Source organism: Eretmochelys imbricata, chromosome 11, assembly GCF_965152235.1.
Source record: "Eretmochelys imbricata isolate rEreImb1 chromosome 11, rEreImb1.hap1, whole genome shotgun sequence".
Classification (NCBI taxonomy): domain Eukaryota; kingdom Metazoa; phylum Chordata; order Testudines; family Cheloniidae; genus Eretmochelys; species Eretmochelys imbricata.
Window position 1 is genome coordinate 71373967 of NC_135582.1, and position 13652 is coordinate 71387618.

The 13652-nt window shown below is 45.5% G+C and overlaps 1 protein-coding gene across 3 annotated transcripts in view; it reads right to left on the reverse strand.

Annotated features, from left to right (window-relative positions):
- The window catches only part of AGAP1 (ArfGAP with GTPase domain, ankyrin repeat and PH domain 1), a 696795-nt gene that overhangs the window by 433439 nt on the left and 249704 nt on the right, over positions 1 to 13652 (reverse strand). For all 3 annotated transcript variants that reach the window (XM_077830624.1, XM_077830625.1, XM_077830627.1), the window contains exon 3: positions 2247 to 2334. In XM_077830624.1, coding sequence (XP_077686750.1) covers positions 2247 to 2334 — 88 coding nt within the window. The remainder of the gene's footprint in view (positions 1 to 2246; positions 2335 to 13652) is intronic.

Genomic DNA, 13652 nt, shown 5'->3' on the forward strand with positions numbered 1-13652 from the left:
ACTCAGAACAGAGCAACAAATCACAGAATCAAGAAAAACAAAATATTCCAGGTCTGAGTGCCATTAAAGTTCTACAGAACAGAAACAAGTTTGTCTCCTGAAAGAACTAATCAAATATTTATTACCTTCTGCTCATGAGAGTAATAAATAAATAAATAAAAATCAGTGGAGATACCGATTATGCTCTTTTCATTGTGAGGCTCTCTCAGTTTCGGGATTTACCCACCATTTATCTTTATTTCTTTCTCATTATTGATAGCCACTTGAAGCGGCAGTACTAGGCAGTGACTTTCCAACACCTTTTCCAACATTCCAGTAGAGGATTTCTGAGCGTTCATGTACAAATCCAACTGCTGCTCCTTTTGCAATGAATCATAGAATCATAGAATATCAGGGTTGGAAGGGACCTCAGGAGGTCATCTAGTCCAACCTCCTGCTCAAAGCAGAACCAATCCCCAATTAAATCATCCCAGCCACGGCTTTGTCAAGCCTGACCTTAAAAACCTCTAAGGAAGGAGATTCTACCACCTCCCTAGGTAACGCAGTCCAGTGTTTCACCACCCTCCTAGTGAAAAAGTTTTTCCTAATATCCAATCTAAACCTCCCCCACTGCAACTTGAGACCATTACTCCTTGTCCTGTCCTCTTCTACCACTGAGAATAGTCTAGAACCATCCTCTCTGGAACCACCTCTCAGGTAGTTGAAAGCAGCTATCAAATCCCCCCTCATTCTTCTCTTCCGCAGACTAAACAATCCCAGTTCCCTCAGCCTCTCCTCATAACTCATGTGTTCCAGACCCCTAATCATTTTTGTTGCCCTTCGCTGGACTCTCTCCAATTTATCCACATCCTTCTTGTAGTGTGGGGCCCAAAACTGGACACAGTACTCCGGATGAGGCCTCACCAATGTCGAATAGAGGGGGACGATCACGTCCCTCCATCTGCTCGCTATGCCCCTACTTATACTTATACAATGGTCCTCAAACATCACCTCTATCAATAGTAGTAGAGAAGCAACCTAAGTCCCTTCCATGTGAAGTGATAAAATCTAGAAAATTTTTGCATCACTATTTCATTTTCCCATGAAAATGGCCGACTCCACAGTGGAGCCTCACACAGATTTTTAACTACAAAGACTAGTTAAAACCTCAAGAATACTATGCTCTAACATTCTGAACTGTATAACCTCCTACAACAAGCATTAATTTGAAAAGGGTGTTACAGTAGACAAATGAAACTACATATGACTACTGCTAAAAAGACATCTACAGAAAGGGAGAAGACAGAGAGAGAAGTGCTTAAAACTTAAGAAAATCAAAAGAAAAACAAATTTAGATGATACACAAAACAAGGGGAAAACACTACAGTACAAAAGCGGTGTCTCCTCCCTCTTCAAAACAAGACAAGCACTGCCATGAAGAGAATGAATAGTTACCTGCATCCATATCTGCAAAGAATGGAACAGCCAGTAAGGAAAAGAAGGAACCAGAAATTCAGTGTCTCAGAGTTGGATTTAAAGTTCATAAGGAGAATAAATAAAAATCAAGAAAATATTTTTAGTGAAAAATATACCTCAATTATGTGCTACGATGATATACATAGTCTCAAATGGTACAAGTGACTAAGCTTAAATTAAAATAACAAATACAATGAAAGTTTTGAACTACATATTAAACTGTAGCATAAAACTAGAATTAAAAAAAACAAAACAAAAAAACCTGTTCTTCTCCAGGCCCCAAAATTAGTGATCTAAAAAATAATGGAACAAATTCATAACACAGAAGTTTTATTTGAAAATCTTTATGGTCTCTGGCACAAGAAACTTAAGGGCCCAATCCTGTATACATCCAATACCAAGGGTGGTAGTAATTGCCTTCAGCAGCCAAATTGGAATTAATGGAAGTAGTCATAGTAGTAAGCATTACATTGGGTAGTGAGTGAAATTTATGAATCTGAGATTAAGAACATTTCCCATATATGGACAAATACTTCATGGGAAAGCATTTAAAAATGATAAGATACTACAAAAAAAAAAAGGTATACATTTGTACTTGTTGCCTCTCCACTATGACAAATGTTCAAAGGAAGCATACTTTATTTTTTACCAACATTGCAGAACGACCAATGATGATTTTTTTTTACTGTACTATTTCTGTATGATATATTAAAACATCAATTAACAGTGCACTGCATGAAAGCAAAAGAACTAAAATCAGCATGCTTTTAATCATCCGCATATCCACTTACCTTCAGGAGATTCCTCCTGGACATATGTGCCAGTCAGATACCGGTGCACAAGTGCAGACTTGCCACTAGCTAAATTCCCCACAATTCCCTGGAATGAAAAGATGATACACGTTGAGTCATAATCAAACCTTCTGATATTTAAAAAATATAACAAATAGTATGATTTGTATAATTTTCTTTAAACAAAAAATCTCTCAATCCCCCAAGATTTAATATTTTAACCTGTAAGTTTATGAGAAATACCATTTATAAGAAAAACTAGCAATGTATCTCAGAACACACAACCCCAAAAAAAATTCATTGTGAGAGCACTAAGGCTGCTGCACACCGCATACATAGCGCAAAAGGAATGCCATGAGAAGTGAAGCTATTTACAGTCCCTTCCCTCTACTCCTCCTCCGGCACACACATCACCACTACTGTACACTATATACAATAGTGCACTGCAATCTTAGCTCTGCCCCCCACCCTGCAGAGGATGCCAGACTTCCAGAACACATCAATGATCTCAGGTAGCAATTCTGATGTAACTGATGCTGCGTAGTCAGCAGAAGAAACACTATTGTTATGAGTCACACAAAGTTAATTTCTTTTGTTTGTTTGTTAAAAACCTGCAAATAAGTGTCAGTTACAATTGCTCTGTTCGCTTCAAATTCTTGCTCTAAACCACCCCTTTGGTAGCTCATTTACTTCATTTACTTCTGATAAGCTGTCCCCTACACTCGGAAGAAGCACCCTCTTGTGCATTTGTCAATCATTCCCCTGTATTCAAATTCCTCCTTAAAATACAGTTCTGAAAGCATTTACTTGATAATACACCTTTTTGAAAAGGTGGAATACTACTATACATGATTTCAAGACCACACTTTTTCCTGGTTGTTCATTGTGAGTCTCAACAGTTCTGTTATCCATCTAGTTCAGTACTTAAGCTCTTGGGTCAGTAACTGTGTGCCACTATGCACTTTTGATCTCTGAACACAATAAAGGTGTTTAATGAACAAAAAATTAATAGGTTTCAGAGTAGCAGCCGTGTTAGTCTGTATCCGCAAAAAGAAAAGGAGTACTTGTGGCACCTTAGAGACTAACAAATTTATTTGAGCATAAGCTTTCATGAGCTACAGCTCACTTCATCGGATGCATTCAGTGGAAAATAAAAGTGGGGACTGAATGCATCCGATGAAGTGAACTGTAGCTCACGAAAGCTTATGCTGAAATAAATTTGTTAGTCTCTAAGGTGCCACAAGTACTCCTTTTCTTTTTACAAAATTAATAGACATTCTATCCATTTCATGGGATCCTTCTTATTGACATGCTGAACTAAGGTGGTTTGTTCAAAATGATATGTAGGATACCAAACAATCCCAAAGTGACAGAGTTTGGGCAGTGGGCTTAGAATCATAGAATATCAAGGTTGGAAAGGACCTCAGGAGGTCATCTAGTCCAACCCCCTGCTCAAAGGAGGACCAATCCCCAATTTTTGCCCCAGATCCCTAAATGGACTGAACTCTCAACCCTGGGTTTAGCAGGCCAATGCTCAAACCACTGAGCTATTCCTCCCCCCCAGTTGGGGAAAGCCTTATGATCTTGGATCTATTCTCCCTCACTGCAAGCATACTCCAGTAAAGAACAGGTAAAGGTAGCTTCTTGAAAGTTGCTTACTCTCCTTCCATACTCCAAAGGTAGCCAGTAATGCAGCTGTGGAAGTATCTTAAGCAAAGAGCTCATAATCCAAGCTCATGGAGACAGCCCTTGCCCAATAGGCCATATAAACCTTCAGGTGCAGGGAGAGATGTGGACTACAAGTGCGGGAATCATAGAATATTAGGATTGGAAGAGACCTCAGGAGGTCATCTAGTCCAATCCCCTGCTCAAAGCAGGACCAACACCAACTAAATCATCCCAGCCAGGACTTTGTCAAGCTGGGCCTTAAAAACCCCTAAGGATGGAGATTCCACCACCTCCCTAGGTGACCCATTCCAGTGCTTCACCACCCTCCTAGTGAAATAGTGTTTCCTAATATCCAACCTAGACCTCCCCCACTGCAACTTGAGACCATTACTCCTTGTTCTGTCATCTGTCACCACTGAGAACAGCCTAGCTCCATCCTTTTTGGAACCTCCCTTCTGCTATCAAATCCCCCCTCACTCTTCTCCAGACTAAATAACCCCAGTTCCCTCAGCCTCTCCTTGTAAGCCATGTGCCCCAGCTCCCAGTCATTTTTGTTGCCCTGGATCATAGAATATCAGGGTTGGAAGGGACCTCAGGAGGTCATCTAGTCCAACCCTTTGCTCAAAGCAGGAACAATCGTCAATTTTTGCCCCAGATCCCTAAATGGACCCCTCAAGGATTGAACTCACAACCCTGGGTTTAGCAGGCCAATGCTCAAACCACTGAACTATCTCTCCCTCCCCTAAAAAGGAAGGAGTGCCAGAGACTCTCCTGAATAAAAACAGAAAGGAATTTAAAATAGATAATAAGGAGGGCAAGAAAGAAAAAAAAAACAGAGAGAAAGGGGGAAATGGAGGGATCAGAGCTACTGCATTGGGCCATAGTGCATGAAGGAACACAAGTCTATGAATCAGCTGTTGGGGGGGAGATAGCTTGATCACAAGCAGTTTGGGAGTCACCTGCAGCAAAAGAAACTAACAGGATTATGTCAAGAGAAATGCCACTGTATTTACGAGCATAGGTGCTACCAACCTAAGCAACAGACCAAAATAAATAAATCCCAAGTAAAGCTGGAGCTAAGTGGTAGTAGGAAGACCATCTGTTCAGCACGGTTCTGTGTGAGCCGACTTTGAAGAGTGTTTAAACAGAGCACACCGGAAGATTTTAATCTAATTTCATCTAAGAGGAATTACTGAGTATGCTGGTACATGCTGAAACATATACATCTAAAAATAAGTGTTAGGTAAGACTCTGGACAAGTTCAATCATTTCGACAGCTTGGATTTGCCTCATTCTCAAACACCAGCTAAACAAAAGGATGCTCTCTGGTAACCTATGACATGGCTTCAACTGAAGACAAAAATGTCTATAGGTTACTATGTCATGACTAGAGGTAAAAGATGAAACCCTGCTAAGACTGATGGGGCATGCCAATTCATTTGGCAGACCTCCAAAAGCATACAAGACAGCTACATAATTGTGTGGCTGCAAACATTTTGGGCCAAACTTTCAAAACTTGTCTCTGAAATTTGCATCCCAGGACCAACCTGCATGAAAACAGACATTTATGTGTACAAATTGTCTTGACATCTCCAATTGCATGACTGGCACAGGGTGAACTTGCAGTCTGGCTGAAAAAGTGTTGCTCAACATTCTACTACTACTATACAGCAGCCTAGCCCAGTGGCTCTCAACCTTTCCGGACTACTGCACCCCTTTCAAGAGTCTGATTTACCTTGTGTACCCCCAAGTTACACCTCGCTTAAAAACTACTGGTTTACAAAATCAGACCTAAAAATACAAAAAAAAAGTGTCACAGTACACTATTACTGAAAAATTGCTTACAATCTCATAGAGCTGTCAAGTGATTAACTGTGATTAATCATGCTATTAAACAATAAAATACTGTTTATTTAAATCTTTTTTTGGACGTTTTCTACATTTTCAAACATATTGATTTCAATTACAACACAGAATACAACGTGTACAGTGCTCACTTTATATTTATTTTTTATGACAAACGTTTGCACTGTAAAAAACAAAATAAATAGTATTATTCAATTCATCTAATACTAGTACTGCAGTGCAATCTCTTTATAATGAAAGCTGAACTTATCAATGTAAAATTACGTACAAAAAAACCTGCATTCAAAAATAAAACAAAAAACTTTAGAGCCTACAAATCCATCTATGTTCAGCCAATTGCTCAGACAAACAAGTTTGGTTACAATTTGCAGGAGATAATGCTGTCCGCTTCTTGTTTACAGTGTAACCTGAAAGTGAGAACAGGTGTTTGCATGCACTATTGTAGCTGGCATCGCATGATATGGAAATGCTAGATGTGCTAAAGATTCATATGGCCCTTCATGCTTCAAACCACCATTCCAGAGGACATGCTCCACGGATTCTGCTCAATAACAATCCAAAGTAGTGCAGAGCAACATATGTTCATTTTCATCATCTGAGTCAGACGCCGCCAGCAGAAGGTTGATTTTCTTTTTTGGTGGTTTGGGTTCTGTAGTTTCCGCATCAGAGCGTTGCTCTTTTAAGACTTCTGAAAGCATGCTCCTCGCCTCGTCTCTCTCAGATTTTGGAAGGCATTTCAGATTCTTAATCTTTGGGTTGAGTGCTGTAGCTATTCTGACAGGGTCAGGCCAGATGGTTATAGGAAAGTGATAGAAGGCAGATATATTAGCCCCAGGTTAAGTAGGTCCCTTTTCCCTGGGTAAGGTAATAGGGAAGGTTCCAGAACAATCAGGAACTTTCTGGAAACAATTAAGGCAGACAGGCTGATTAGAACACCTGCAGTCAATCAAGAAGCTGCCAGAATCAATTAAGACAGGCAGGCTAATCAGGGCACCTGGGTTTAAAAATAAGCTCACTTCAGTTTGTGGTGTGCGTGCGAGGAGCTGGGAGCAAGAGGTGCAAGAAGCTGAGAGTGAGAAGGTGTACTACTGGAAGACTGAGAAGTACAAGCATTATCAGAAATCAGGAGGAAGGTCCTGTGGTGAGAATAAAGAAGGTGTTGGGAGGAGGCCATGGGGAAGTAGCCCAGGGAGTTGTAGCTGTCACGCAGCTGTTACAGGAACCACTGTAGACAGCTGCAATCCACAGGGCCCTGTGGTGGAATCCAGAGTAGAGGGCGGGACCGGGTTCCCCCCATCCCTCCATTCCCCCAACTCCCTACTTGATACCGGAGGAGTTGACCTGGACTGTGGGTTCCACCAGAGGGGAAGGTCTCTGGCCTGTTCCCCGATCCACTAGGTGGATCAGCAGAAACTGAGGGGATTGTTGTTCTTCCTTTTCCCCATGCTGGCCAGTGATGAGGCTAACTGAGTGAACGGCAGATTTGAGCCACAAAAGTGGCCAAACTGAGGGCTGCTGTGAACCTTTGAGGTGAGCAAATCCGCCAATAAGGGCAGGACCCACCAAGGCACAGGAGGAACTTTGTCACACTATCTTTAGAAATCTCACATTGGTACCTTCTTTGCATTTTGTCAGATCTGTAGCGAAAGTGTTCTTAAAACAAACAACACGCGCTGGGTCATCATTCGAGACTGCTATAACATGAAATACATGGCAGAATGCAGGTAAAACAGAGCAGCAGACATACAATTCTTCCCCAAGGAGATGAGTCACAAATTTAATTAACGTTTTGTTTTTTTTAATGAGCGTCAGCATGGAAGCACGTCCTCTGGAATGCTGGCCAAAGCATGAAGAGGCATACAAATGTTTAGCATAACTGGCACGTAAATACATTGCAATGACAGCTACAAAAGTGCCATGCGAAAGCCTGTTCTCACTTTCAAGTGACATTATAAATAAGAAGGGGGCACTATTATCTCCCGTAAATGTAAACAAACTCATTTGCCTGAGCAATTGGCAGAACAAGTAATAGGACACAGTGCACTTGTAGGGTCTATAGTTTTACATTGTTTTGTTTTTGAGTACAATCATGTAACAAAAAAAAAATCTACATTTTTAAGTTGCACTTTCACGATAAGGAGATTGCACTACAGTACTTGTATGACGTGAACTTTTGTTTATCATTTTTATAGTGCAAATATTTGTAATGAAAAATAAAGTGAGCACTGTACACTTCCAATTCTGTGTTGTAACTGAAATCAATATATTTGGAAATGTAGAAAAACATCCAAAAATACTTAATAAATTTCAATTGGTATTTTATTGTTTAACAGTGCACTTAAAAACTGCAATTACTTGCAATTTATTTTTTTAGTTTCAGAGTAACAGCCGTGTTAGCCTGTATTCGCAAAAAGAAAAGGAGTACTTGTGGCACCTTAGAGACTAACCAATTTATTTGAGCATGAGCTTTCGTGAGCTACAGCTCACTTCATCGGATGCATACCGTGGAAACTGCAGCAGACTTTCCACGGTATGCATCTGATGAAGTGAGCTGTAGCTCACGAAAGCTCATGCTCAAATAAATTGGTTAGTCTCTAAGGTGCCACAAGTACTCCTTTTATTTTTTTAGTGACTTTCTGACAGGGAGGCAAATGGAATCTGCAAGAGCAATCATGCATCAGTCCCTAGCTGTGTAGATTCATTGTTTCAGGCACCCAGAGAAGCCAGCAAAGAGGTAAATCATCACAGGGCTGGGGACACCCTAGCCACTGGCTCCTACCCTGAGCCAGCATCAGCTGCTAATCCCGGCTGGGCTGGAGGCAGGAGAGGACAGGACTTCCTCTTCCCCTGCAAGGAGTGGCTGGGGCTGTGTCTGACCCACCTCCAGAAACATCCTCCCCTGCTTCCTGCCCCCATCGCTCCTCAGCTGCGTGCGGAGCTGCTCCCCCAACTGCCTAACCCCCGTGCATCTGGATTTCCCATACCCAGACACCCACACCAAGCCTCACCCCATACACCCAGGACTCCCCTAGTCTTCCATACCCAAACCCACCCCACTGAATCTCAACCCCTGCATCTGGAGCCTCCCTGCACCCTGACCACCTCCCACTGAGCTCCTTGCAATCAAACCACCACACTGATGAGCCCCAGCCCCTGCACTCCCGAGCCCGCACATCCAAATCCCCACGCCACTGACCCCCAACTGGCTGCACCCAGACCCCCACGCCACCAAGCCCCACTCCCCCAGCACAGAGACACCCCCACTGAGACCCTCACACCCAGAACCAGCCGCTGAGCCCCAACCACTTCCACTTGGAAGGCACAGTCCCATTGCACCTGCTCCTGGAATCCCCGCCCCCCAACGAGCCTCTGTGCATCCAGATCCCCCACACTGAGACCCCCACTGAGCTGCCTCCATCTAGATAGCCCCACACAGAATCCTCTCACCCCACACCTGGATCCCCCCACACTGAGCCCCTCCACTCTTGGATCCTGCCTGGTTGAGCTTGCCTGCCCCACACCTGGAGCAGGGCAGCAGGGCCTCAGTGTGTTTCTGTGGCAGGCCCAGGCCTTGTGCCGTGTCAGGGTCGGGCGCAGCCTCACCACTGAGTCCATGTCCTGGGGGTGGGGAGGCTGCAGGGTGATCCCCACCTTCATACAGCCAGTGGCCTGTGCACCCCACTGCCATGCTGGAGCCTCTGCATTTATTTATTGACAAATAAAACTTACTAAATTTTGCAGGATTTTAAAATATCATGCACAGAATTTTTAATTTTTTGACACAGAATACGCTCAGGAGTAACCCTATGCCCTGAACGATGCAGGTGTCCTGTGGAAAAAATACTACGGTATAGCGTGTAACAACACTATCACATAATGCATACCTGCATGGGGGCAAATTAAGGTTGTCTGTGCAATCCTAATCTTTTGAGTACTAGACTCTACTACCAACATTTCCTCTAATTTTTCCCATCCACGTGCAGAATGAATTGTTATGTGCACCAATATGGAGATGATGTGTGGTGGGGGTGGCGCCGAAGGGGTTCAAAGTGTGGGAGGGGGCACAGGGCTGGGGCATGGGGTTGGGGTGCAGGGGGATGAGGACTCCGGCCGGGGGTGTGGGCTCGAGGGTGCGGGACAAGGATGAGGGGTTATTGGTGCAGGAGGGGCCTCAGGGCTAGGGCAGAGGTTTGGGGTACAGGTGGGTGAGGACTCCGGCTGGGGGTACAGACACTGGATTGGGGCCAGGGATGAGGAGTTTGGGGTGAAGGCTGCCATGGGCTGCGGCAGGGAGAGAGCACCTGTGCTGGGGAAGAGCATCTCTCCCCGTCCCAGCAGCACCTGGGAGAGGCGCCTCTTCTCGGACACCACAGCAGCTCTGGGGCTGGGTCCAGGGGAGATGCGTCTCTCCCTGCGGCAGGCCTGGAGTTGCGAGTGAGAGGTGTGTCTCCTGGCCGCGCCGCAGCCCCGGGGCTGGGGATGTTAAGTGCACGGCCCTTGGTGACCTCCTGTATGGCAATGCACCTTAGAGGGAACTTAGTCTGCATCCTTAGCCCTGGTCTACACTAGAACTTTAGGTCGAATTTAGCAGCATTAAATCGATGTAAACCTGCACCTGTCCACACGATGAAGCCCTTTATTTCGACTTAAAGAGCTCTTATAATCGATTTCCTTACTCCACCCCTGACAAGGGGATTAGCGCTTAAATGGGCCTTGCCGGGTCGAATTTGGGGTACTGTGGACACAATTGGACGGTATTGACCTCCGGGAGCTATCCCAGAGTGCTCCATTGTGACCGCTCTGAACAGCACTCTCAACTCAGATGCACTGGCCAGGTAGACAGGGAAAGGCCGCAAACTTTTGAATCTCATTTCCTGTTTGGCCAGCGTGGCAAGCTGCAGGTAACCATGCAGAGCTCATCAGCAGAGGTGACCATGATGGAGTCCCAGAATCACAAAAGAGATCCAGCATGGACCGAATGGGAGGTACGGGATCTGATCGCTGTATGGGGAGAGGAATCCGTGCTATCAGAACTACGTTCCAGTTTTCGAAATGACAAAACATTTGTCAAAATCTCCCAGGGCATGAAGGACAGAAGCCATAACAGGGACCCGAAGCAGTGCCGCGTGAAACTGAAGGAGCTGAGGCAAGCCTACCAGAAAACCAGAGAGGCGAACGGCCGCTCCGGGTCAGAGCCCAAAACATGCTGCTTCTTTGATGAGCTGCATGTCATTTTAGGGGGTTCAGCCACCACTACCCCAGCTGTGTTGTTTGACTCCTTCAATGGAGATGGAGGCAACAGGGAAGCAGGTTTTGGGGATGAAGAAGATGAGGAGGAGGAGGTTGTAGATAGCTCACAGCAAGCAAGTGGAGAAACCGGTTTTCCTGACAGCCAGGAACTGTTTCTCACCCTGGACCTGGAGCCAGTACCCCCCAAACCCACCCAAGGCTGCCTCCTGGACCCGGCAGGCGGAGAAGGGACCTCCGGTGAGTGTACCTTTTAAAATACTATACATGGTTTAAAAGCAAACATGTGAAAGGATTAATTTGCCCTGGCATTCGCGGCTCTCCTGGATGTACTCCCAAAGCCTTTGCAAAAGGTTTCTGGGGACGGCAGCCTTATTGCGTCCTCCATGGTAGGACACTTTATCACTCCAGGCCAGTAACACATACTCGGGGAATCATTGCACAACAAAGCATTGCAGTGTATGTTTGCTGGCGTTCAAACAACATCCGTTCTTTATCTCTCTGTGTTATCCTCAGGAGAGTGAAATATCATTCATGGTCACCTGCTTGAAATAGGGTGCTTTTCTTCAGGGGACACTCAGAGGAGCCCATTCCTGCTGGGCTGTTTGCCTATGGCTGAACAGAAATGTTCCTCGCTGTTAGCCACAGGGGGTGTAGCCACTGTTTTATAAAATGTGTCTTTTTAAATACCGCTGTCCCTTTTTTTTTCTCCACCAGCTGCATGTGTTTCAATGATCACAGGATCTTCTCCTTCCCAGAGACTAGTGAAGATTAGAAAGAAAAAAAAACGCACTCATGATGAAATGTTCTCTGAGCTCATGCTGTCCTCCCACGCTGACAGAGCACAGACGAATGCGTGGAGGCAAATAATGTCAGAGTGCAGGAAAGCACAAAATGACCGGGAGGAGAGGTGGCAGGCTGAAGAGAGTAAGTGGCGGGCTGAAGACAGGGCTGAAGCTCAAATGTGGCGGCAGGGTGATGAGAGGAGGCAGGATTCAATGCTGAGGCTGCTGGGGGATCAAACCAGTATGGTCCAGTGTATGGTTGAGCTGCAGCAAAGGCAGCTGGAGCACAGACTGCTACTACAGCCCGTGTAACCAACCGCCCTCCTCCCCAGATGCCCAAGAACGCGGTGGTGGGGCCTCCGGCCAACCAGCCACTCCACCACAGAGGATTGCCCAAAACACAGAAGGCTGGCATTCAATACATTTTAAAGTTGTAAACTTTTAAAGTGCTGTGTGGCATTTTCCTTCCCTCCTCCACCACCCCTCCTGGGCTACCTTGGTAGTCATCCCCCTATTTGTGTGATGAATGAATAAAGAATGCATGAATGTGAAGCAACAATGACTTTATTGCCTCTGCAAGCGGTGATCGAAGGGAGGAGGGGAGGGTGGTTAGCTTACAGGGAAGTAGAGTGAACCAAGGGGCGGGGGGTTTCATCAAGGAGAAACAAACAGAACTTTCACACCATAGCCTGGCCAGTCATGAAACTGGTTTTCAAAGCTTCTCTGATGCGTACTGCGCCCTCCTGTGCTCTTCTAACTGCCCTGGTGTCTGGCTGCGCGTAACCAGCAGCCAGGTGATTTGCCTCAACCTCCCACCCCACCATAAACGTCTCCCCCTTACTCTCACAGATATTGTGGAGCGCACAGCAAGCAGTAATAACAGTGGGAATATTGGTTTCGCTGAGGTCTAACCGAGTCAGTAAACTGCGCCAGCGCGCTTTTAAACATCCAAATGCACATTCTACCACCATTCTGCACTTGCTCAGCCTGTAGTTGAACAGCTCCTGACTACTGCCCAGGCTGCCTGTGTACAGCTTCATGAGCCATGGCATTAAGGGGTAGGCTGGGTCCCCAAGGATAACTATAAGCATTTCAACATCCCCAAAGGTTATTTTCTGGTCTGGGAATAAAGTCCCTTCCTGCAGCTTTTGAAACAGACCAGAGTTCCTGAAGATTCGAGCGTCATGTACCTTTCCCGGCCATCCCACGTTGATGTTGGTGAAACGTCCCTTGTGATCCACCAGAGCTTGCAGCACTATTGAAAAGTACCCCTTGCGGTTTATGTACTAGCCGGCTTGGTGCTCCGGTGTCAAGATAGGGATATGGGTTCCGTCTATGGCCCCACCACAGTTAGGGGAATCCCGTTGCAGCAAAGCCATCCACTATGACCTGCACATTTCCCAGGGTCACTACCCTTGATCTCAAGAGATCTTTGATTGCGTGGGCTACTTGCATCACAGCAGCCCCCACAGTAGATTTGCCCACTCCAAATTGATTCCCGACTGACCGGTAGCTGTCTGGCGTTGCAAGCTTCCACAGGGCTATCGTCACTCGCTTCTCAACTGTGAGGGCTGCTCTCATCTTGGTACTCATGCGCTTCAGGGCAGGGGAAAGCAAGTCACAAAGTTCCATGAAAGTGCACTTACGCATATGAAAGTTTCGCAGCCACTGAGAATCGTCCCAGACCTGCAACACTATGCGGTCCCACCAGTCTGTGCTTGTTTCCAGAGCCCAGAATCGGCGTTCCACAGCATGAACCTGCCCCACTAGCACCATGATGCATGCATTGGCAGGGCCCATGATTTCAGAGAAATCTGTGTCCATGTCCTGATCACTCACG